This window comes from Clarias gariepinus, chromosome 17, assembly GCF_024256425.1.
Source record: "Clarias gariepinus isolate MV-2021 ecotype Netherlands chromosome 17, CGAR_prim_01v2, whole genome shotgun sequence".
In the NCBI taxonomy this organism is placed as follows: Eukaryota; Metazoa; Chordata; class Actinopteri; order Siluriformes; family Clariidae; genus Clarias; species Clarias gariepinus.
The window spans coordinates 26,996,102-27,022,507 of NC_071116.1; the positions used below are offsets into that span (position 1 = coordinate 26,996,102).

Sequence of the window (26,406 nt, forward strand, 5' to 3'; positions counted from 1 at the left end):
ATTAAACAAAGGAGGCACTGTACCAGAAGTGGTTTCCTGAGGATCAAAAATCTGTGAGTCATTTATCTGGTCCATTTGTAGTCGCAGGTTACGAAGGTCACATTCTTCTTGAAATCTTCTGGCATCATTCCTCTTGTGAGGCGACAAGCCTTGATCTAAGGTCTCACAGCTTGATAGTATTACCTGATCCAAATCAGATCCCTCTACAGTTGAGTCATCCTCCACAAGTTCATTTGAAGACTGTTCAGGAATGTCAGAATTTTTGTCATCATGTTTGTCAAGCCTCTTCATAGCTTCATGAAGAGCAGACTCAAGGATCAGCGTGGCTTGGTTCATCTGCACTGCATCAATCCCAACTTCATGTCGTACAAAGTTATCTAATTTCTCAGAGTCATCTGGATCAAGATGTTTTTTGGACATGAATGAGGTATCCTTTTTGTGCCAGTCTCTCTCGATACTGTCTTCAGAACACACATCCGGATTTAAAAAAGTTTCACAGGAAGACTGCAAATCTTGGCAGAGGTCATCATAATCTGTCAGCACCATAGTGGAACAGCTAATGCTTCTGGACGGGCCACTACACAGGTCATCGGCATATGCATCCATGGTGTGGTAACCTGAACTACGGGAATATGGGCAATTCAGTGAGCAATCACATTCCACATCAGGGCCTGTATGCCTCCTGGGATGTCTCCAGCCTGGAGCACTGGACAAACTGGATAGTGAGCTGTACTGTTGTCCAAACAGTAAAGAAAGGTGTTCAGAGCTGCTTCGGGAAGAGTGGCCCGGGGTGCTGCTAGTTGCTCCAGCGTTATATCTACACCAGGTATCAGGTTGTCTGTGGTGTTCTAAGTCATCAAGACTATTCTGGCAAGAGCAGTAATCCTCCTCACTCCATCCTCCTTCTCCACTCTCACTTAAACGCATGCTTGAGGTATCCCAGCCACCTCTTCGCAGATCTACCTCCATGGAATGGTAACTGTGATTATTCTCTAAACTCTTAAAGCTTTGGCCTGACAAGGAACTGGAACTAGGAAAATCCTGGCCATAAACCCCATCATGGTTGTGGTAATTGCAAGGGTGGATTTTTTGGGGTGACTCCTCAGAGTCTAAAATCTCAGCATGATGCGCTTTTGACTTTCCTGGTACATCGCAATAAGGCGTTTCAAATTTTTCAGGCCTCATTAACAAAGGACTTCTATGTCTTGGTGTAGCTGCAACATTGTTCTGAATGCTCCTGTGATGAAGTGCTGGCCTTTGAGGGGAGGGTTGACGAGTAGCGCTCGCAGAATAGAGTCCCTCAATTTCCATCAGCACAGAATCCACACAGAATGACACCTCATCGACAGAGCCTCTCACCGAGTTTAGGTACTGCCTCAAGTCTGATATCTCCTCCTGGATTTTATTAATCCCCTGAAGCTCTTTTAAAATATGCTCTACTATGGTGCTGGAATGTCTTTCCTTGCTTCTTCCTTCATTTTCTGCTGCTTCTTTCCCAGCTCTTTGTGGCTCTTCCATGTTAGCTGCTTGATCCATAAACTCAGAATTAGCTAAAAGTTTATAGTCAGAAGCAAGGCTTTTACTTGGTACTGAGCATGGGATCTTGATGGTATTTTCACTTTTTAAATCCATCTCCCCTAGCAAGTTTTTGTCTGCTTTAAGGGGACTTTTATTTGAGGCGATACCAGCCCCATGACTCGAAGATTCTCGGCTTATTCCACAAATGAACATGTCTTCCTCAACTTCTGATGAAGTTTGCTGAATGTTATAAGTGTCAATCTCTGCTGGACCCTGAAAAACCTTCTGAATCTTCTTGCACAGGCCATGCCGGACCTTGAGGCTCTGGGCTCTCTTCTTGCCCAGTTCTTTTCTTTTGGAGTGGAAGATGCCAGTTTCATACGTTTCATCCCGCTCATCACTATGACTTCGTGGTAACATTCCGGAGCATCAGATGTTTAAGCGTTGACAAATTTAGCCTTGGTAGTGCCGTGCATGCTGATCAACATCAAGGCACTTGAGAATGGTCACCTGTAGCACATGGAAATCCTTGTTCAGTTCAGTATTATTTCAGAGTTCTAATGCAAATTAATATATATGGCAATCTAAGCCAAGTGGTAACCGAGTAGAAGAGTGGACATGTTGCTTTCTCAATCGAACTGCTTTAAAACATTCAATTCTCTTTAATAGCATTTTTTTTTAGCTGTTTCTGGCTTTAAAATTTATTTAGATTAGGATGGTATTTCAGCTCGCAATTCCAACAATTGAAAGTTACAGCAGTCCAGCTGTAGACACCACTGTCATTTAGAGCCCTGCTGAGTCTAATGGCTACTTTACCATTTCCCCAGGCTGACAGGTTGACACCACATTTAGCTGGTCTTTTTTCAGTAGAATAATTGCAGGGACCGTTTTCCCCTTTTATATTGCTGTATAGCTGTAGTATACGTTAAGAAACTACTGAAATCATTACAGTTGGTGAGGGAAAATCTAACTGGTCTAACATCTTAAATGTGTACTATAATAGGAAATTACAATTAAAAAACAGTCTTTTTCTTTTTTACCAAGGCTACACCGTCTCATACAAAATTAATCACTTTCATTGAGAATAAGTAAGACAGTCGACATCTAGAGCAAGCAACAGCAATCTATTTCACCCTCATATGCAATAATAATAATATGCACAGCTAATGGCTAATGCACAATGAGATGGTCATTGAAATTCAGACACAGTCCTGTTATGCTTCTAAATGCACCAAGCATTAGACATGATTGTAACTGAGACTCCAGTAACATGTGTTTGCCGTAGTGGCGCTCAAGGATAAGCCTTGGATGGATGCCCAGTGAATATAATGGGACATTTTAGATTATTCTTTTAGACCGCCCTGATCAGTACCTATTTTAGAAACAATACTGACTAAAATTACTATCATCTAGTCACTGTGATATCTTCAGAATGATAATTTTCTAATAATATCAATAATATACACAGTGTTTGGATATTTAATATCATGAAGTTCTTCATCTGTAGTTGAAATTAACTTTCTGCAAATCTCTCGGGGAGACCTGCCCCTATAATCCACCATTAATAAAAATTTGCATTTATATACATACAACTTTAATCGTAACCACACCTGAGCATTAACCTTTGTCCAATACAACTCATGAAATGGATGCGTGTATTTGCATGATAACAAACCGAACTAAGCCAATCACTGGTACATGTTTAAATGCCATGCAAGTTGATGACAACTTGGTTAGTATTCATTTCAGTTCATGTATTGCTTAAGGCAAAGATTCACTCTGTGGTATTACAGATGTACAGTATTGTTTACTGGTGAACTCATGATACGTGCTAGTGAACTATAAGAAGCCCAAGTTGATGACTTAAAAGGCAGATATCCAAAAATTACTGTATAAATTTCCATTTAATGCAACTTATTAAATAAACTGGATGGTAACAAATCTAATATGTAAGAGGTTCATTTATTATAGCATGTTTGTTTGCATTATATGAACAATTAACATGCACAAAAACAGAAATTCAGATTAGTACAAGTGTGTTCATGTTGAACCAGGACATTTAATTTGTGATTAAATTTCCTGTGAATGGCGGTGTAAAAAACGACCGACGCTGATGAGACTCTTAGCCGCAGTTAAACATGACGCATCTGTTTGTGGAACTGTACACACAATCATTCACAGACACCTCTTACATGTTAAAAGGAACTCGGCTGAGAGTTATTGCCATATCCGTTGTGCAGTGCTGAACTCGCTTCAAGCCATTTCCACATATTTGGGCCATTAAAGGAATTCCTGGGGGGCCAGCGGTTCAGGCAGTTCTGTCATGGCTCATGCATACTGAGAAAACTTTCTACCTTGAGTGCATCCAAGTGAAACACTCGGATTAGTGTAGGAGAGGATTATACTGGATATATATTTTCAGTTATTCTGTACATGAAAATAACCAAAAGTCCGGGTTTGATTGGAACGCCCCTCGTATAACCCATGGCATCACTTGGCTACTGTGTATTGTAAAACTCTTTCTATCAGAACAGGAATCAAAATGTTGACCATTTGAGAAATCAAGTTAATTAGCTCTCCGTGGCCATGTCCTGTTTAATCTCGTTCCTGCACTCAGCTCTCTCTTAATCGTCTGGAAGGCAAGACTATAATATATTATCCTGCCAAGTGTTTTCTTGTCTTTCTATATTTCCTACATGCTACACAGACCACATAAAGTCTCTGATTAGTTATTGATTATAGACTATAATATTAATCTCTAATTAACTCAACATCTTTAAAACATAACTTCTGTTTGATGAGAAAGAAACATGCATGAAATTATTGTATTTAAGACTATATTTATATATTATCTAAAAAAACAAACAAAAGAAAAACATCCTCTTACCTCACATCACCGGGGAAGACACTTCACTTTGAGAAACCCATCCACATAACAAGTGTCACATCCAGGGGGTAAAATCCATCACTGCACTCGCTCCGTCCTCGTCGGAATGAAACGAGCGAGTGAAGTGGGTTTTTAAAAGGAGGCACTCTTTATCGTGTGACAAACTGAGCTGAGTGGAGTACAGTGCATGCCAATGTTACAGTCTAGAAGCGCACCCTTCGACAACCTCGCTACTCTCGGTCACTCCTTCTCCTTCTCTCCATCTCTCCTTTCTTCTGCCTGTTTTACTCACATGCATTAATTCCAGCACTAAGCTAATCTTTCTCAATCTGCTGTCTCATCTCTTTTATCCTTCACTTTTATCTTTTTCTTGCATTTCATGTACTGTAAGATGCTTAAGATTTAAAACTCTGTACAGATTTACAATGATCCGTGTGCTTTGTATCTGTATTTTAGTCACACACACCTATGTCACAACCAGGAGACAGCAAATGACTCATGGCTAACTTTCCGACATGATTAGCTTTTTAAAAGCATGCACATCAAGCGATTCCACATTTCCAACATGATATAAATTTATACGCATGTACTCTACAAGAAAACCTGTTTTCACTTCCACTCTATACAATTAGCCGGCGTTCGCGTTGGCACTGGACCAGCCCTCACACTAGCAATCACCATAATGGAGCCTTGTGTCAGAACTGCTGTATACATGCTGTTCATTAGCATTAACTCAGTTATATTAATGTACTGCTTTGCTTTACTTCCACCATCTAACAACAGCACAGCATGCACTCGTCTGCCTTCACATGCATATGAACTTGAGTAACATCCAATTCTTAATCCATATGGTTTAATATGATGTTGGTCCTTTGCAGCTATAACAGCCTCAAATCTTCTGGGAAGGTTTATGGGAATTTTCAACCATTCTCCCAGAAGTGCATTTGTGAGGTCAGACACTGATGTTGAATGAGAAGGCCTGACTCGCAGTGTCCACTTTAATTCATCCCAAAGGTGTTCTATTGGGTTGAGGTCAGGCCAGTCAAGTTCTTCCACACCAAACTCGCTCCAATCCATGTTTTTTTTTCCATCCAATTGTCCAAAATGTCTCAACCCCACATCATAATCTGCCTCCACCAAACTTTACACTTGGCACAAGGATAAGCCACATTCCAGAAACGTACATAGAGAATAATGATTCGTTACTCCAGAGAACGTCTCCAGCCCTCTAGAGTCCAGTGGCAGCATTCCATCCAATGATTTGCATTGCACGTGGTGACAGACTTTGATGCTCGGTCATGGAAACCCATTTTATAAAGCTTTCTACACATCGTTCTTGAGCTAATCTAAAGGCCACATGAAGTTTAAAAGTCTGTAGCTGCTGTATTAACTGCCGAAAGTTGGCGACCTTTGCACCATGCGTCTTAGCATCCACTGACTGTGATTTTACGTGGCCTACTGTACCACTTCGAGGCTAAGTTACGGTCAATCACTTCCAATTTGTTATGATACCACTAACAGTTGACTTTGGAATATACTGTACTGTGGTACTGCTACCCTGCAACCTAACGTGGGCCAGACTTACAGAATTATAGGAGTGTTTCTAATTCTTATTATTAAATCTTAGAATTTTAACTTCTAATGTTAGCCAGCTAAATTCCCAAGATTTCCCAGAAGCTTTTTAAGGTCCTCCTTATTTCATTAAATAGAATCACCAGACCACGCTAATACATATTTCATTTATTAACTTCAATACTTTTTTCCCAGCAGGAAATGGCACTATTATATTTTATGCATCCTAGATTGTGTTAGTGTACCTATTGCATCACATGTAAAGCCATACTAGTGTACCCAGCACACAATGTAAAGCCATGCTTTACATGCTAGCATACAAGGTGGTATCAAAACGTTTCGAGAATAGTTTCGTAAGAAGCCAACAGATGGCAGCACAAGACTGCATGCACAGTCATAGGGAGCACTGACCTTCATAAGTCAGTGTGCCAAAAAAGACATCATCTTGTGTATTTTGGGAGAAGTGATGCGCAGGTTGTCTGGTAACCCGCGGACCCCGCGGGTAACTCACCGGTCGGCTTGGGGCGGGTAAAGAAATTGTCACTTTGTTTGCGGGGCGGGTCATTAAAAACAAAATAAAATAAAAAATCCATTTATGTTGCGTGCAATTCCCTATAGCCCATATTAAATATTTGGGAATATCTATTTTCATATTTTATTAATTTCTTTAATAAGGTTACGTCACATGACAAGTCACAAAAGCGCCAAGCAACTACCGCTGTCAGTCACAACAAAAACAAAGAAATGAAAGTGAAGATGGAAGCACCTCGTCTTCCATCTTCACTTTTATTTCTTTGTTTTTGGCTGTTGTCATTTGAATTACAATGCCTAGTATGTCTATTTAATGGTCGCGGGGTTGGAAAAATACCCTACCCGCGCATCACTAATCGGGAGCTGTGCAACTGGTACTACTCTGACCATGTGTACAACGTCTGCAGTTTCATAATGTACAACAAGTTAGAACAAGGAGAAAATGTAAAATTCTGCATACAACTGGCCAAAATCTGCCACAGAAACTGACATGATTCAGTAACTTTACAGCGATGTGTTAATGTGTCATTCGAGGTGTTTTGAGTGTCAGCGCGCTTCTTCAAGAGCGGAAAAACATCACTGGAATACAACTAGAGATCAGGAAGACCTTCAACGAGCTCAACCGCCGAAAATGACAAAACCATTTGGCAACTTGTGCATGATGATTGTTGGGAAACCAATCCACAACACTGCTGATATTGTTGGTGTGTCATAAGGAACCATCCAGGCCATCTTCATGTGTGATTTGAACATGTTGCTGCCAAGTTGTCCCCAGGCTGCTGGCCAAGGAGCAGAAGGAACATCACTCAAAGCCTGCGAAGAACTTCGTCGGCGTGTTGCAGATGACCTTCATGTTGAGGATCATTACCAGTGATGAAACGACCGAAAAAGGTGAGGCAGGTCCACCACTTGACCAAGTACATGCTCATCACCTTTTTCAATGTGCGTCAGGAATTCATCCCCAGGGGTCAAACCGTCAATACAAAATTCTACCGCCAGGTTATAAGGCATATAAGGGAGGACATAGAGCATATTGCTGTGGCGTGATAATCTCTGAACTTTTTGATACACCCATCATATTACATACAAAGATATGTTAGAAAGCCATGCAAGTGTACTGTACCTAGCAAATCACATACAGTATAATGCCATGTTAGGGTACCTAGGATATCACATGTAACACTGTCAATCTTTCATAACTTCATAAATTTGTAATTCATCAAAGATGAGCTCATACATTGCGAGAACTTCTTTTCCAGGAACCCAGGATTTACTAATCTGTCCCTGCTGTGTGCCCATGTTTAATTACTCCTTCAGATATCCATGATATCCTTCAGTTATCTAAGCTGGCTAGAGAGCTTCTGACCTTTACAGATTAAAGCATACGTGGACTAGAGTAGCAGAATCTCAGCAGGCTTTCCCTGACATGAGTCAAAGTTTAACAGCCACAGATATCCACAAGTACTTTTGCTTTACCCAAGTGCACATGATACATGTATTCTTGGAAAACCTGACATTTTATTGAAGGATAAAGGAGAACAATGCAATACAATTAGCCATATAAAACACAACAACAGAAATATGTGTTTGTTGTGGCAGTGGTTTTAATATATATCAGAACAAATATGTGGTGAAACTCAACCAAACAATGAATGACATTTGGTCTTAAGTGAATCGGAGTATGAATGTGATTCATACTTACCTGACAGAAGTTGTCAATGCAACATTGTGAGAACTTATAAGAATTATAGGGCTAAAAAATAGGAATTTAGGATTCTCTATAGTGTTTTAAGTGATGAAGGATAAGCTGGTTAGGGAAAAAACAAAGGAAATGGAGGGTATGAGCTCCCTATTATACCTCCTCAAGCTGAAGTCTCACTTTGTTGAAGGCCTTTATCCAGCGGACTCGTGAAGCGGAGACAGACGAAATGGATCCACCATCCGGGAGGCTGTAACAGACACACATGCTTTAAAACAAACTTATAGTTTAGTTAAAGTTAGCTGGCTATTGCACAAAGAAATGCCTACAATCAACGGGAAACAATGATATAAAGTGGTATAACTCAAATGGGATGCTAAAGGACCAAAAGCTCTCTCAAATATATAACTGAGCTTGTTAGAAAATCACTGCGTAGCAGCAGTATCACTGTGCCTACCAATAGATACTGGTTCCATTCCTGTCGCTATTGCTTTTTTACCACTTTAAATAGTAACAAAATAGATTTTATATCAAAATTAGATTCAATAAAAATAGACAGATAGAAAAAAAAAACACACAGGGCAAAACTATACACCATGTCTAAACTACAGCTGGATACCTAAAATGCCACTCATCAGCAAACAGAACCCAAGTTAGTAGAAAAGCAGTGGGGTGGAATGAAAACTTATTATGGTCAATTATGGACTGACTATCACCTAATTACTATATGCTCCGCATTTGGAATTATATAGCTATTAAAATGAGCAGATGGTGGGTTTTGGTCTTGCACATCCATATAGCATATACTGTCCATACCTTTTTTGAGATGTTTCCGGCCCCTTCACCACTTCAGAAAAACTGTCTTTATTTAAGGTGCTGCTTTCATGCCTTCCCTTCTCTTGAGAAGATTTCAAACCCTCATCCTCTCCCCAGGACCTATGTTCATTGGCTGTGTGTTGTCCATTTGAAGGAGGGCGATATCCTGTACTGTGGAATGAGTGATAGGTTTCCTTCAGCTCTGAACCTATAACACTTTCTTGGCCCGTCTCACTTAATGGAGAACTGGCTTGACTGAGGTTTCCTGAAGATCCAAAATGACTACTGCCGGCAGGACTAATTTGTGGATGGGGACAAAAATAGAAAGATAAGCATGATACAGTAAGTCACAAAACACAAAAATTCTACACCGAATACAACAATGATAAAAAACAGATAGAGTTAGCTACAGGGTAGGGTGAAACTACTGGAATAAGATGAGTTAGGATGAGAAAGAATATGAGAATATTGGAACAAACATAAAAGAGATAAAAATTAGAATACTACATGTATGCACACATTTGATCAAAAAGATGGATTTATAAAACATCACAGAGGAAGGCACTACCACTGATGCTAATGTTGACGGAAGGTCATCATAAATTGTTTGGGAGAGATTTATGATGCTACTAGCCTTTTTGCACCCAAAGGCTCCTTGTATTCCTGCTGTAATCCAGAAGAGGGAGCTGCACAGGGTGGGAACGGTAACTGAAAATCCTGCTCTTTTTGGGTTGGACAATCTACCTCAAGTGTGGACAAACCATTTTGGTGATTCGAATTATCTACAGAATCTGTGCTTTTTTCCTTGTCCTCAAACTCACGTCTGTCTAAATCTGTTACAGTTTCATTCCTAATTTCATTGTCATTTTTATTTACATCTTCTTTCTTTTCGCTAGAATCCAAGAGGCTTAGGTTGTTTTCACTTGATGCACTTTCTGCATACATGGGCGAGTTTGGCTGTTCTGTAACAACACCAGTGGTCTGCTTTTTTGTAGTTATAGGTGCTTCTTTTTGCCACAGCCCAATTTTGGCTCCAAACGGTGATGTTGGTTCATTATTTGATGCTGTTAGCTTCTCTTCTGAAAACAATCTTATTGAGAACGACTTGAATCCAGACATAAATCCACCTCCAACATAGCTATTATATGTTTGTGGTGTTGTTGGAAGTTCTTTGCTCACTGATGAGGTAAACAAAGACCCAACATACTTCTTGGCCTCTTCAGATTCACCAATAATACTAAGCTTTGGTGGTGATAAACCAGGCACGCCAAGCATGGACTGTGCTGGTTCTGATGAAGGAGGCTGTTGAGCTGATTCTGGCTTGTCTGTTAATGAATCCTCAGCATCTCCAACAATGACTAGTTTCTCCTTTACGCTATCACTTTCAATGACCTCATTATCACTTATCCTAGTTGAGGAAGTAACTTCAGGTAAGTTCACACTTACCGAAGTTAAATATGTAATTGAGTCTTCATTCTCTGATTCTGTTTTAATTAGATTTTTTGTCAACTCTATGTCCCCTAAGGGTGATACCGTATCATTAGGCACTCTTTGATCCTGTACAGCAAAGTTACTTGATTCAGGTGATTGAGTAGAATTCAAATTGGAATTTGAAGGTGATGCTTTTGCTGGTTTGCCAACTTGATGTGATTTGAACATACTAAGGGGGTCACTTTTAAGGGGGTCGGTTGACAGGCTACTTGGAAAGCCAAAGAGAGAGGATGTCTGTTGTGACTCTTTTGTGGATGTGGACTTAAAAACTGAAGTTTGTCCTGAAGAGAAAAGGCCGCTTGGTGCTTTCGAGGCTCCACTGGCACCAGAGAACATCTTGGACATAAAGCCAGAGATTACATCAACTGATGTGTTTAAAACAGACTTCTCCACCTCAGTAGATTCTGGTTGAACATGCTTGTCTACAATTAAAGATTCTTGTGCCATCATATCTTCTTGTTTAAGTTGATGTTGGATTTCTTTTTGTGTCAAATTCTTCTTTTCATTTTCCTCTTTTGATGAATGCGTAGCTCTAACAGATTCTCGAGAAGAAGCTGAAGATTCTGTCAGGTTCTGACTATCTTGTGCAGCTGTTTCCTCTATAGTTTCTTTATCTGCTTCAGTAACGGCATGAAAAAGGTTTTGTTGTTCTAATAATGCGGATTGGGGTTGCAAAGTCATTGGTTCATTACCCTTCTTTTCCGTACCATGACCTGAAACAGTGTTAACCATTTTGTGATCTGCTTCAGAATGTCTAGAACACTTTTGTAATTCAAGATTCTGTTCTTTGTTGCATATCATATCTTCTGAAGTACTTTCCTGAGAAGAAAAGGAAGCAACATTAAATTGTCCTTCCGGTTTAGGTGTTTTGGATGTTGCTTCTGTCTGTCTGGGTAGTGTTGTTGAACTAGGACCAGCAAACATGAAAAGTAGACCTCGCCCTGAAACATCTTTAGGAGCAATGCTGTCAGGAAAAACACCTCCCAACAATGATGTTGGAGGTGAAGGCTCTCGTGGTCTTGTCCCACCAAACATGGAAAAAAAAGGTTTTTCATGTGATTGTTTTGAGGTTGAAGGTCCATGATTCTCTGCATCTGAGGCAGATTTTGAGTTACGTCCAGAAAACATAGAAAACAGACTCTTGCCAGGAACGTCCTTTTCTTCTGTGGTACCTGAGAAAATTCCACCAAGTACAGACCCAACCTGAGGGGCTGTATTTTGGGATTTTGACCCACTGAACATTGACAATAAACCAGATGCTGCATTCTGTGAGGTACCCTCTGGTCCTAAACAAGTAGAAGAGGTGAATAAATTGCTACTTGATTCTAGAGGTACAGTAATTTTGCCAGAAGAGGAAGTAATATCCTTTAAAACAGCAGAGACAGCTTCCATGGAAGTGCAAGCTGGTATATGTGATGCTTCATCTGACTGAAAATGAACTTTGCTGAGTGTTGAAAGCAAACATTTACCTAGAGATTCTTCTGGGAGAGGAACAGAATATGGTTTATTTGGGGTGCTGGATATGGGCAGTCTATTATCAAGTAACGCAGAATCAACACAGTCTGGTTGTTGTACGGTAGGGGCACTAGATACTGAGGACACACATTCCACTAACAATTTAGTAGATTTCTCATTATCCATAGAACCTGCTTCAGGGGATGAGTCGGCCTGTGCATTTATTTGAAGGCAAGTTTTAGCATTTTGCTCCTGACTTGATTTGTCAAACATTGAGAGTAATCCTTTTGATGATCCTTCATTTCCACTAGAGTCTGATAAAAATTTACTCTGAACGGATGCTGCTTGAGGTATATCTTCTTGTGGACTATGATTACCTTTCCCAGGTGGCTCTTTTAGAGAAATTGTTTCTTTAAGATTGCTTAGATTAGGTTGTGGTTTTTGTAATCCATTAAACATATCCATTCCCTGTATCTGTTTGGATAGCACATTCTCTGGAATTTCAGTATGTGCTGCTGGACCAGTAGTTGATTGTTGGGTGTATAAAGGTTCTGAGCTAAATCCGGCAATTCTAGAAAACAAGCTTTTAACTGGTTTCTTATTATAGGTGGAAAGGCTACCTAATATTCCACCAAAGGCAGAGCCTGTCTCTTGTGAATCTGTATTTAGAAGAGCTTTGTTTGTGATTTGATGAGTGAACTGCTGACTGCTAGACCTAGTTGGTGATGAATTTTGTAAAACCTTTGTTTCTGATGTCTCTTTAAGAAAAAAAGCCTGATTTAATGATTCAGTATGTGGAGTGCTGGTTTGATTACTAGTGCCACTAAACACAGGACCTATGCTTGACACCTCTTTTTTAGGTGTTTTTTCAGCAGTTTGGTTCAATAATGAAGCCTTTTCTGTGTTAGAAAAACCAAATAAAGACAAGATTTTATTACTTGTTGTGTTTGAGGCAGATTCGCTCCCACTATGACATTGAGAATCTGATTTTCTTTGAGGTGGTACCTGTTTTGAACTAGAATCACTAAACATTGATAGTAGCCCTCTTTCAGCAGTTTCCTCCTTATTATTTGTGTGCTTAGAGATTGCAAAAGAAAAACCAAACAGTCCACTTGTTGATTTAGTGGAAGGTTCAGGTTCATTACACCTAGTTGGTGACACTGTTTGAGAACCCCCTAAAATCAGTTCATCGTTAACATTAGGGGGAAGCATCTGTGATGCACTTTTAGGCATGCGTCCCTGAGATGCTTTGGAGACATCAGGTTCACTACCCAGACTGAATCTACCCTGTCTTTGTGGTTTCTGAATCTCTTCACACTTTGAATTAGTGCTTTTCATGGTTAACAATTCTTTCGATGACCCCAGTAGTTTGGTCATTACAGTGCCTTTGTCTGTACTTGAATCTATTACCCCATCAATCACACATTTGTTTTTCTGTTCTTGATTTGCTACAGCTTGAGAAGATTGTACAGGCTTTTGATTTGGCTCCTCTATTCCCATCGCATTCTTGAAAAAATCTAGAAAACCTCCTTGCTCAAAAGATTTTTCACTATCTTGTCCATCTGGCAAATATGTAGAAACTTTGGGAATAGACGATTGCTGGGACATAGTGGCTTGTCTAGCCAGTTTAGGCTTCTGGGTTGTACCTTGACCACTTACAGATGAAACTTTTGGTAAAATTCTAGAGGACTTAATTTCTAAAGTCTGCTGATTTGTGAATTCTTTTGAGGTTACAGAAGAAGAAACATCACTCTTTCTATGTTGGGGTCCCGTAGGGGGAATGTTTTTAATATCCTTGCCACTTCGGGATTTTGGAACCAAAGACTTTTCAGATTTATCCTGAATCATTCCAAGATGTTTTATTCCATTTTTGACAGTTAATGATTCAGAGGCAGTAATTATTCTGTGCGATTCTGATTCTTGACTTTTTCGAACAAGAGAAGGAAAGAGAGATGATATTTTCTCGATGGGCTTCTTGGCCTGTTCCTCCCCAGGCTGAACTCTTTTTTGCCATTCTTCCTCTGAAATGTCATCTATGTGTTTTACCTTTAATCCAAAGGATGAATGACGTCTCTGACGAGGTTGGTAACAATCATAAACACCCGATGAGGAGGTCGTTGAAGTTGGGCAAATAGAAATATAGACTTTCTGAGACAGCAGTTCTTTGGTTGTTCGGTTATTAATGTTGCAATTAGTTCCTTTAACACTCAGATCCAGGACCTCCAGATGAGAGTCCTGGTTAGCAAAACTGTTTTGTATTTGTTGCCCTGTCTCCATTTTAACCTTGTTTAATCGATACAATGAAAAATCCATAGCTTGCTGAGGAATAGAGCTTTCAAACATCTCAGAGAACCTTTTCAAGTTCAGATTCAAAATTTCATTACCTTTCCTATATGCATCAGATAGGTCAAGGGGTGCATTTAAAAGCTGAGCCTCATTCTGATCTTGTTCTGGAAACCAGAATAGCTCATCTTCATTGTAGAGAGGAATTTTGAAACCACATACAATAACCATGTCATTATGGAGCATGGCAATTGGATAGTCAGACATCTGCCCATTTCCCCACACCTCATCTTCTGGAGCACAGGCATACACGTACTGACCAGACCCATCTGTCAGCAATGCATAGATATACTCGTGATCAGTGTAGACAAAGTATCCACAATCTCCATCATCTGCTGGCCACCACATGCCTTGCTCTAGCAATGATAGCCATTGTTGAAACCATTCCATATCTTCGAAATATCCATAGTCCTCATTTTCAGCAGTTGTTGCAGAAGTATAATTCCAGCCATTGTTGAAATGAATTAAACTAGGATAACATTTGTTACTTGCAGGTTCTAGATAGGCACTTGTGCATTTATTTTCTCTAATAGCAGAGTAAGATACATTTTTGGGATTTTCCTCATTATATCCTTCAAGATTTGTTACACTATTTAAACTGTAGCAGCTCTCCTCACTCAACGATTGCAAACTGCCAAATTTAGTACTGCACTTTTTGCTCAGATTCAAAGCACCCGATTCCACAATACAGAAGCCACCATGATTGATCATATCCAAACTGTTATTGCTGTTCCACATTTGCTGCACATTTAAATTGCTGGCTAGACTACTGTGATACTCTTGCTGCTGAAGGTTTTTGTTCTGTCTGTTGTTAAATGCCATCCAGTCATGTGTGGAATAGTACTGTTGATATTCATCCTCATTCATTCTAAAACTTTGGGACACTTCTTGCAATGCCTCTAAAATTTGTGCATGGTTATTTTCCCAAGGATGATAGTTCATTGACTGGTTATGCAACTGTTCCCTTAAGACAGAATTTTGGCTCAGATAATGTTCAGAGTTAGGATCAAATCTGTAAAATGTATTATTGTGACAAGGATGCTGCTCTGGGAAATTATGTAAGGAAGGGTAGCTCTGGGTTAAATATGGCTGGTTTGTATGTACTTGTTCTGTGGGGATAACAGGGGACAAAGGAAGATTGTCAGTGCTGTTTAAGTTTTCTACATGATTTAAGAGAGATGACATCTGTGGCAAATGACCTGTGCTATTTGAAATATAGGCTGCATTCATTTGTTGTGATCTTTCATAACTTGCCAAAGTCCTCAGGTCCAAATTAGTGTCATTACTGTAGACTGGCACATTATTTATGACAGCACCATTACTTATACGTGGGCGAGAGGTAAACAAAGGACTGGAATTTCTTTCTTTCTTCGCCCATTACCATGTGAGCCCCTAAATGAGATTCATGTGATCCCTTTTTTGAACATTGCACAGATTGCCCTCCTGAGCCAGGGTACCTTTGGTTTCTCACTACAACTTCTTGTTGATTCTGCTGTTTAAATGATGATAAATTTTGAGAAGAAAGCTCATTCTGTACACACTGCCACTGCTCTTTCTGGTCATGTGAAGCCCATTTGCTCTGTGCTTCAGAAGAAGCTCTTAACTTGTGAAAAATTCCAGATAAGATTCCTGACTGGGTATCTTCCTGTGTTAAAGGAGCGCTCTGATAAATGGATTGACTTTCAAAAGAGCTTCGCCAAAGGTTGTTTGGTTTTGATTGTTGTTCAGTTGATGCAGACTGACTGGATGAATTATCTGATAAAAAATGGCTAGATAAAAAGCCACCATGTTCAACTGCTGGTTGGAATGCATTGTCACTCTGTCTAGAACATCCCTCTAAGGGTTCCTGTATGTCTGAGGAATCATTTGAGATTCTTGACTGATGCTCTTGAACATTGTGTGTGGAAGGTTGATAAGAAGCCTGAAATGGATGAGCACTTGCTAGGATATTTTCATGCTGCCCTGAGCTAGCTTGATTTTTTGAGAAACTATCATTGGAAACTAATTTGAAAAGATCAGAAAAAATACTTTCTTGTTGAGACGATGCTTGCTGAGGCAGTAAAGGTTGTTGAGACAGCTGGCAGTCCGTGGGGTCTCTGTGTTGAGGTGGTTTCTTACATGGTACAAAAGAGACTTCTGCCTGAGATGGGTTTTGTGCCTGCTGATAAGGATGTGGCTGATTTTTGGCTTGACTTGGCTCACTTATTAGTTTTACTGGGTTAGACTGTGTCCCTTTTGAAATCACACTATTAGAAGCAAATTTTATTATGCCAGAAAATAAGCCTCCTTGTGCAGAATGCTGATCCATTTTGGGACCTGCCATGTCATCAGAAAAAGATGATTTAAACAAAGTAGAGAAAAAGCCTTGAGGTTCTGGCTGGAATGTATTTGGTTCTGGAGTAAAAGGTGCATCTGTGTGTTGAATATCATGCATCTGTTCATCAACTACTTCCACTGGTTTTTGGGGTAGACTTACTATCTTTTCACTTGAACCAGGAGGTGATTGAGTGCTCTGGCTCAACAACCGTTGGCCCTCTGGACCTGCAGCCTGCACCATTTCATTTGGTGCAGTCTTAAAAAGACTTGAAAACCAATTAGTGTCTGAAGTCACAATGGACTGTTTTTCAGCAAGATTCTGAGCAAAGCTGGGGTTTAAAGAAATATTAGAAGCAGAGTTACTTTTAGAAGGAGCAGTCTGACCTGGTTTGTCTAAGGTTTTTGGTGACCTTATAAGCCCACCAGTCTTATCAGCTGAGGAAAATTTAAAGGGTCCAGGGAACGGTGCGTTTTCTGCTTTTAGGGGCTGTTGTGTAGGCACATTATCTGAATCAACAATTTTAGATGTTGAAAAAACATTCAAAGATTTTCCTTCTTTGGCATGAAATTCTGATCTGAATACAGGAAAAACTGTTTGCGTCTGGTTTTGAGGAGGCATATGAGGCACTGGAGAGATCAAAGATCTAATTGATTTCTTCAAGGGACTGAAAAATCCTAAATCTGCAGTGGATTTTTGTGATACATTCTCGCTATCGTCCGTTCGGGTCTGTGTCTCTGTGAAGACAGGGGCAGTTCTAGTCTGATCTCCATTATGCCTGAAATCTTGCATACTATTAGATTGATTTGCCGAATTCCTGGAATTCATGTTGAGCTCATTCCTACTGGCTTCTTCTGAAAAACTTTTGCTTGTTGCATTAATCCTTGCTTGTTCCATTAAATTTGGTTCAATTTGAGGCTTTACTTGTTTGATCTCTGAAAAAAGTGTCTGGCATTCATTAACATTTGTATTTAGGTCACCTTTATTTTGTCTCTTAGGTTCTAACTTTTGATTGCTTTCTTGTGTCTTTGCCTCTGCTGGTCTAGTAGGCATTTGGAGCTTCCTCTCATCATGGAGAGTCTCTTGAGTAGGAGATACCACAGCTACTGGTGCTGGACTTTGAGACTTTGTCATAAATGACAACAATTTGGATAAACCAGAACTCCCTATAGCATAATCTGATGTGTCTAAATGCTGAACAGAACTTGATCTTGTTGGTTTTGAACCTGTAACGTTTTTTTCAGTGAGAGAGCTAAATAAGGAGTTCATAGCATTCTTCATGCCTGATCCCTGTTCAGACAAATGTTTCCCCTCAATAGCTTTGTCCTCTTTTAACTCCTTAGAGACAACACATTGTCTATCTCCAAAAGATTCTGACCATCCACTTTCCTGGAGGGACAGTCTTGATTTGCTCATTTCAGGCAAGGAACCATACTTACTGATCTCCTCCTCTTTTTCAGCCAGATATTCTGACACAGTTTCCACTAAGCATTGAAGTTCATCTATTGGATTAACATACTCGTCGCTTGGTTCCTCCACAGGAGACAACACGACTTCTGGGGTCCATCTTCCAATGTTAGCCTTTGCACTCTTTCTATCATGACTTCCCTGAAGCTTGTCAGCATAGCCACCAAAAGATGAATCTTTCTTGTTGTGTTTATAGTTCTGACTAATTTCAGAGCAGAAAACCTTTAACTTCTCCTCAAACCCTTGAATCTCGTATGGGTCATCAAAATGATGGTCCATGCTCAGCCTAAGTCTTGCTCCTTCCTTGTCTTGATACATCATGCAGTCAGGAAATGCGTTTTCCAGTTTGTTTTTAGCCTGCATTTTAGTTTTGAAGAACAAGCCATTTTTGTATGGCCTTAGACACGGCATCGTCTTTTCATCGTCTTCTTCCATTTCTGCTATTTGACGCAGCACAAGCTCTCCCCGTTTCTGACGGAGAAGGGCAAGATCAGGATCGACAAAGTCTTTTCCAATGCATTCTGTTCTTGCTTTTGCACGCCCAACTGGATCTTGAACCTTTTTTTTCCGTCTTCGGTCGATGGTGTCGTAACCCTCTGGAAAGGCAGGGCTCTTGACTTTTGATTTCTTAGGCTGTTGCCTAATCACAGAATCCTGACTGGATCTTTTGACGTGAATGATGTTATTTGGCCTGCTGTCCTCTACATCCAACTGATATTCTTCTTTATCAAGAAATTTATTCAGGGAACCTTTATCCCACGTTTTATATTTGACCTGCCAGTCCTCTATTCCCATACCTGAATCTACAGGAATTATTTTAACCCTCCCTCTCTCATTTAGGGGTCTTATTTAAAATGGCAGGACGATAAAAAAAAAAAAAAGATTTAAAAAAGAAGAAAAGACAAAAGATAGAAAAATCAAGATTAAAACAGACAAAAACAAAAGACAAAATAAAAAGAAAAATCTCTTGTAAAGACTCTTCTTAGTAAGAACTTTGCAAAGCAAAGACACACGGATAGTTCACAACATATCGGCAACAACATTTAAATTGATAATATTTCTCTCATTTTTATACTGCAATTACCTATTACCAATTACCTACTTATACAATTCACTATATCTTGAAATTCAATTTGATTTAATTAAATTTCATTTGTTTTATAGCGCTTGCTGGGGCATGTAATAAGGCTTTGCAGAATCTTATACTGTAACTGTGTCTCATCAGCAAATATTGAAAACTATTACCATGGTTATGGATATCACCACCCAGAAGAAGCAAATATAAAGAAAATAGTAATGGGCCTAAAACCAATCCTTGCGGAACACCAAACTTTACTTTAGTATGTATAGTAAAGCCACAATGTACATGATAATGATCAGTCAAACAAAATCCAGGAAAAGGGTGTTCTTCTACCTCCAACAGTGTCTAATATATCCAGGATTCAAGGTGTCAAATGTTGCACTAAGGTCAAGCAATACAAAATAAAATAAAGACACAAAGCTAATCAGAGAATCTATAAATTTTACCTGCTTGGATGATTGTCTCTATAGTCCAGTTCAAAACTGTGCACCGAATCTGTGCAGGAATCTGGGTGCTGCTGAAAACGTGGTCCCACTGGGTACTGGTGTACAGAGGAGTTCGGCTGAGCTGTGGTGTGGTACCGCGGTGGTAGACTGTTGCTCGTTTCACTCCTGTAGTCACTGTCACGATCGTCCACTGCACTGTCCAGATCATCCAACGCTGTGTGGGTGACATAATAGACTCAGAAAAGGGTGCTGTAAAATGCTAAATGTTAATTTTAACAATAAAAACATAATTAAGTGGCAAAAATGCTCTGTTTCAGTTGCAGGGCTAAAAGTTAGCTTCACAAATGCTAGCGACTGGTTGCCATATCATGCTGCTTGTATTAGCCTGTACTTAAAAATGCAACATTTAAACCATATGAAACATGCCACATAAATGACACAAGAGTTGACACAGATAACACACACACATACATGGATGACAGAAACAAAGAGCCTCGTTTACTGAGCCGGCAACACATTCATTTAGTCGACAGAAGCATTTACTCAAGAAATGTGCATTTCTTAAAAAGCCAGAAGAATGCTTTATTTAATTGTAAAACTTAATGCAGCAACTGTTGTTATAATAAGAGTAGTTCATAACCCGACGCTGCAATCCTTTTGATTTCAATCCAATATGATGGCGCTGCTTGACCATCGGTCCTAGCGCAATCGCCTGGCCAGTCTATATACTGTGGGATTATATGTCTGAAAGTCAACTGATCAACTTTGAATCATATACGTGGACTTATTTTTACCAAAACAACACTGATCATTTTCCAATAAGGGCACAAGAATTTGTTTGCTTTCATAACACAGCAATTTGCCAGCTACTGCATTTCTTTATTTGTTAAAAGAATGTACGCTTTTTTATGTAAGTTTTTAGTTATAATCAACAACCATGAAACAAGTTGGTTCTTGTTATCACTTACTTTACAGCAGCTATAAAAACTCACTCCCTCTCTTTTTATTGAGTTTTATAATTAGACTTTGATTATGTGAAACATGAATGATTATGTGGACTTGGAATTTAAAAATAAAGTTATAAAAACGAGGGGATTAATGAATAAGAAATTGTCAGTGACGCTGATGCAGAATCCACAAATTTAGCCCAAGCAGAATCAAGAATTTAACAGTGCTGCGATATAATAAGATATTAGCTGTGTGTCGTTTTGCTTTACTGTATGATTTCCTTCATGACTAGGAACTGAGAAAAACCATGTCAGCATATAAACTAGAGAACATGCACTTAAGCTGGGGAAGCAAAAGGACTGTAAAGGAAAGGATCAACGGAGCAAAAAGGGTAATGGGGCATCACTCCAGACTTTCCACACTGCCTAATGTCCTCCCCGCTTTCCTCTGATTCAACTTGAGACCTTAGAGCCGACCAGTTGAGCACAGGGAGGACACTAAACGGCACTGTCGGGAGACATTAGGGAATAAGGAAATAATCTGTAGCATTAGGGCAAAATAATCATTACATACTCTGTGAGCTTGGCCATCCGAAATGGCTGCCTGGCAAATCGAACAGCAGAGAAGTGAAAGGAGGTAAAATAATTAGATGTTTAGATATTTCGTTTTTAACCAAAATGTTGCACCACTCCAACTTTAAAACATCTGACAGTGAGCAGTGTATGGAAAAGAAGACTCTCAGACAACATAGTGAAATGGCTACATGGCGCCACCTGGTGTGCTAAACGTATAAGTACTCACAACACTGAGATGCTGCTAAAGGTAGAGGGTGTCCTACTCCGTCATCCTGCAGCGGGAACTGATGTGACAAAATAAAATCACAGTCATTATGAATAACACAAACCTGCATGTATTTCAGAAATAATTCTACAACAATGGTGTGTTTTAGCACTGCACAACAAAAAACACATAAATAATTTTCAGCAATCGTAATCGTTAATAATAATGTTCACATGCATCTTCTTACTATAAAGACACAGCAAACTGATTTTCTTTTTTTGTAAAAGCTTGTTATTTTTCTGTAGAGAACTGGATTTCTTGAAAACACATTAACCACTCAAAACACACGCATGCTGATTACTGAGATCATACCAAACCAGTGGGTTCTCTCTAAAACTGATGACAGGTTAAAAAAAAAGAAGAAAGAATAAGAGGATCAACTACAAACAAGTCTTCAACATTTAAAAATTAATAAAGAACCCGAGCATTAGAGTACATTTTTACTGACAAGGTGCCAAATTGCCATTGCCAAGTTTGGGGATTGGAAACAAAAAAAAAAAGGCTGCCATTTCTGGAAAGGGACAAATTATTGGTTTGCACCAAGCAAAGAAAACAACTATGGAGATTTGAAATGACCGGAACTGAGTTAAGACCCCTTTGACACAATATTAAACCCTGGAAGGATAGTGCTGAACCGTCAACTTTGTGGAAGAAAAACATGACTGGAGATCACTTAAATGCTTAGTGAAGTCACATGGAAAAAAAATCAACAGTAAAGAGGCAGTGTTGTAATCTGGGGTTGCATCATCATCAGCAGCACCAGGTCAGTGGAAGATCTGTAAGTACCTCCTTTAAAACACTGACATTTCACTAACGTTGGAAAAATAATCTTGTGGTACAATTATGCAGTACTGCTCTAAAAAACACTGCTGTTTAAACCATCACAAACAAACAACAGGAGATGTAAAGTATTTGCAAAAGTCAATACATTCATATACAGTAGATATTCATAAATATTGCTGTTGTGCTTCACCTCATCGTGCATTCCCATGGCGTTGATGCTCTCCAGTTTGCTGGACCAGTACCGAGCCTCGTCCTCTGGGATTTCTGTCAGAGAGATGGAGGAGAAATATTCGAGACAATCATCACCATTAGCATCGATGGCATCTTTATAATACTACTACTACTACTACTACTACTAATAATAATAATAATAGTAGTAATACACAAAATAAAAAAATATATTACTGTCCACTATCCAGTAAAACCCCTGATTGCGAGTAACACCGTTTATGAGTGTTCTAAAAGATGAGCAAAGATTTTTAATAAATTTTGACTTGAAAAACGAGCAAGTCTTAGTTTACGAGTACCGAGTAGCCTTAATAGTAGCCTCAATAAATATGATTACTACATTTAATATTGTGTACATATCGCAGTTGAATCGCAGTATGTGTCTAAAAATTCCCTTATTCAAGGAAAACAATATGAAATTTTCTCTGGTGATTCTACAAGGAATCCTCCAATATTCCCAAGGGACAACCTGAACCAAACCAAATGTAATTATAAATGCTTCATTAAAGAAAAAGTGGAACAGTCACATAGTCTACATGACATCACTCCGACAGTGATTATTTTCCCATAACACATTCATGATCTATTCATTAATTATTTGAAATAGACAAGAACAGAAGTTGTTTTAAACCCGAGTTTGTAAATATACCTGGTTTAAACATTCTTTAATAGATCTGCTCAGTGACCGTGAACATACACTGTACAGCGAACCAGCGCTGTGTGTTCCTGTATCACATCCCCAGCCTTTGAAGGCACGGCCAGCCACTGAAGGACAGCAGAGCATTAAAAATACTCACAGCTTCAAAGGGCTTAGATAAAACAGGCAGCGTTATGAATGGGATCAATCGCTGACCGAGTCTGTGCTGTAAAACCAAACACTGAGACTCGGCAAAGCTTTACCTTTAACCAAACTGTTTAAATCAGTGTCCATGGGATGTTTTATTAAAGTGGCAAATACAGTAATGATTTTAATCAGTTACAAGAAACAGTGGTTTAGATCTTAGACTTCTGTGTAGTAGTAAATGGATTCGACTCCAAGCAGTACTACCGAGCCTGCAAAGTCCTCAATCACATGGTCGTTCGAGTCAAACTGGGACTTTTGACTGCACAGAGGACAGTTCTAAGAGTTAAAAGCTCCCTTTATTTCTTTACATGCTTAACTAATGCACTTATCCCAAAGTTTCACTAGTGCTTGGATGTAAACGAGAAACTAAAGTTCACTTTATGGAATCACAATTACAGCTCTTTTTTTTTTGTTGCAGAATCTAATCAACACTGTAAATGCACAAACATGATTTGTTTTAAAAGTAAGCTCTCAGTAATTTCAGCCTTAATGATCCCTGTTAATTTCCTGAGACTCCTCTAACCTTGATGAGATTTAATTAAATCAATAGAAATTGATGAATAAAGAAGAACACGCGTCAGGCACAGAAGATGAAGCAGGAAGAATAGATGCTCACTGATGTCAATAATAAGAATAGATGCTCTATTGTCAATAATAACCCGATGTTTTATGTGTAGCTCTTAAAACACAGAGCATTTTTTTTTCTTTTGCTGTGTTTTTTTAATAAATATATATATATATATATATATATATATATACATATATATATATATACACAGTATACAGTAGGGCTCAGGATTACGCAGCCTCTCTGTATACACACTGGGTTTTAAAGGTTTAAACAGGAACGAAGACTAATTATAGAAAATCTTTTGTGATGCCACTAAACATACTGTACATAAACAGAAACAAATTGAACATATATAAATTAGGAAATTATATAAAACAGGAGACTGAAGTCTATCCCAGGGGACCAGACAGGGTACACCTTGAATGGGGTGCCAATCCATCGCAGGGCACATCAGTGCACACACACACACACACACACACAAACACTAACTACAGTATTTAATTAACTATCAGGAAAACAAATAACTGGGTAAGAACACTGGAACATTAACTTGTCCTTTATTGTCCCAGTCTGTAGCTGTACAGTACCAGCATCTGACTAGATTACATATTGTATCCATGTTCCTATGTTATTAGAAAAAGATCACTTCACTATAGTCTGAATGTCTTCAGGTGAACTCTCTCAAACTGAAACACTGACCCTAACCAGGATACACAACGATCCTCTACTAGAGACAGGACAACACTAAAGTGTGGGGTCTTACCAAAGGGAAGCTCGAAGCGAGTGTCCAGGAGGACCTGGTGAGGCGTCGGGTTCTTGGTGCCGCAGATTTCATCTGCCTTCATCAGAACCTCCGAGTGCAGAAACGTCCACTCTCCAGGACCTTCCTGAAGAGATTAAGAGGAAAAATTCCATCAATATGTGTTTTGAATGTTCTGAATTTGATCAATCGATTAAATAAATTAAAAAAAAAACTATTTAAGCAAAAACACACAGGTCCAGAAGTCAATGGCGAAAAAATGTTAAATGTCACCTCTTCTGAGTGGCAGATGCTTTTGAGCGGAATCCACGCCGTCCCCAGCATGGTGTCCCAGATGAGACCTTTATTCCAGACCTCCACGATGAGCCCCAGGTCCAAGCGGCTGATCTCACTGGAACACACACAGTACACCCGCTTCACTCTCTACTATTATCATCATCAGTAGTAGTAGTAGTAGCAGTATACTTAATTTCTAACAGAATTATTTCTATAGGGTACACAAGTGAATCTGGGTGTCAGTAGAAATTACATATGATTACTATGAAAATATGAACAGTTTCAATGACGGTAGTGCCTTTCTCTTCTGCTCGTTAACTTTGTGTTCTAGTGATCTGACTGTATGTTCTGTAAATAGATGCTAGAGGTAAAGAATGGGACACACTACATTCGCAAAGACAAAAACAATGTGGATGACCAAACACACACACACAAATACAAACACACAAATTGTTAAATCACAAACACACAAATACAAACACACACACACACACACGGGTCCACAATAGCAGACTGTGTAAAAGCTTCTTTATACAAGACATCAGACCTCTCAATATCCAGGGACACACACACTGAACTGGACACCACTTCATTTAAGTCTTCTTGTAATTTCTCTTTTTTAAATAGTTGAGCTGGCTGTTAAATCACCAAAATACTTTATTGATCTGGATTATCGCTGCCAAGCAGAATGTCTTGTTCACGCTCACTGCATTCACTTTTTAGAGATAATATTGCATGATCTTATTTTGCATGTGTACTCACACAGGGACTTGTATTGTTCAGCGCTGCACTGTCCCTAACTGAGCCCATTGCACCTTGACCATGCTTGCATTTGTGCACTTTATGTATATAATTTGTGATGGTACTGTACACTGCCTGGCTAAAAAATTAATAAATAACTAAATTAATCCATAAATAAAAAGATCAAGCAAAGAAAACAACTACGGAGATTTGAAATTACTGTAACTTGATTAAGAACCCTTCAACACATTATCTAAACCTGTAAGGATAGTGCAACTTTGGTGAAGAAATGTGGTCAGGGGAAAAAAGTCACGAATGGACCAGATCTGTGTTAAATAGTGAAAGTAAGAGCATTTCTGTACACACACACACAATGTGATGAGAACTTAAAGGATTGGGGCTAAACAGCTGCGTGTCCATAAAGATCAGACTTTGAAGTGATGGAAAAAGGTCATGTGACCTGATGAGTCCAGACTGAGCCCATTCCAGAGCGATGGGCGTGTCAGGGTATGACGGGAAGCGCATGATGCAATGCAGGCATCATGCATAGCGTCCACTCTACAAGCCTCTGGAGATCTCGGAAGTGATGGAGTCAGCTGACGACATCTGTGGATCGTACGACTGTGTAGTTCTGGGCTGTTTTGAGTAGCACTATGATCCTGGGGGAACGCTGTTTCCTTTCACTATGTACTGTACATCCTGTAAATGGCTGAAACGGCACTACTGTAAAAGCCTAAAAAAAAAAATTTGCAGACGCAGGAAAGTCTTCAGGACAGGGATTGCAATTTGCACTTA

At 39.3% G+C, this 26,406-nt stretch overlaps 1 protein-coding gene across 4 annotated transcripts in view; it reads right to left on the bottom strand.

The window, feature by feature from the left end:
• The window catches only part of unc13bb (unc-13 homolog Bb (C. elegans)), a 79,731-nt gene that overhangs the window by 27,245 nt on the left and 26,080 nt on the right, over positions 1 to 26,406 (bottom strand). For 3 of the 4 annotated variants that reach the window (XM_053516473.1, XM_053516472.1, XM_053516475.1), the window contains 7 exons: positions 24,868 to 24,985; positions 24,598 to 24,721; positions 22,382 to 22,455; positions 21,370 to 21,427; positions 19,621 to 19,834; positions 9,024 to 9,320; positions 8,367 to 8,457 (listed from right to left, as the gene is read on the bottom strand). In XM_053516473.1, coding sequence (XP_053372448.1) covers positions 8,367 to 8,457; positions 9,024 to 9,320; positions 19,621 to 19,834; positions 21,370 to 21,427; positions 22,382 to 22,455; positions 24,598 to 24,721; positions 24,868 to 24,985 — 976 coding nt within the window. The remainder of the gene's footprint in view (positions 1 to 8,366; positions 8,458 to 9,023; positions 9,321 to 19,620; positions 19,835 to 21,369; positions 21,428 to 22,381; positions 22,456 to 24,597; positions 24,722 to 24,867; positions 24,986 to 26,406) is intronic. The other variant, XM_053516474.1, reaches the window with a different exon arrangement.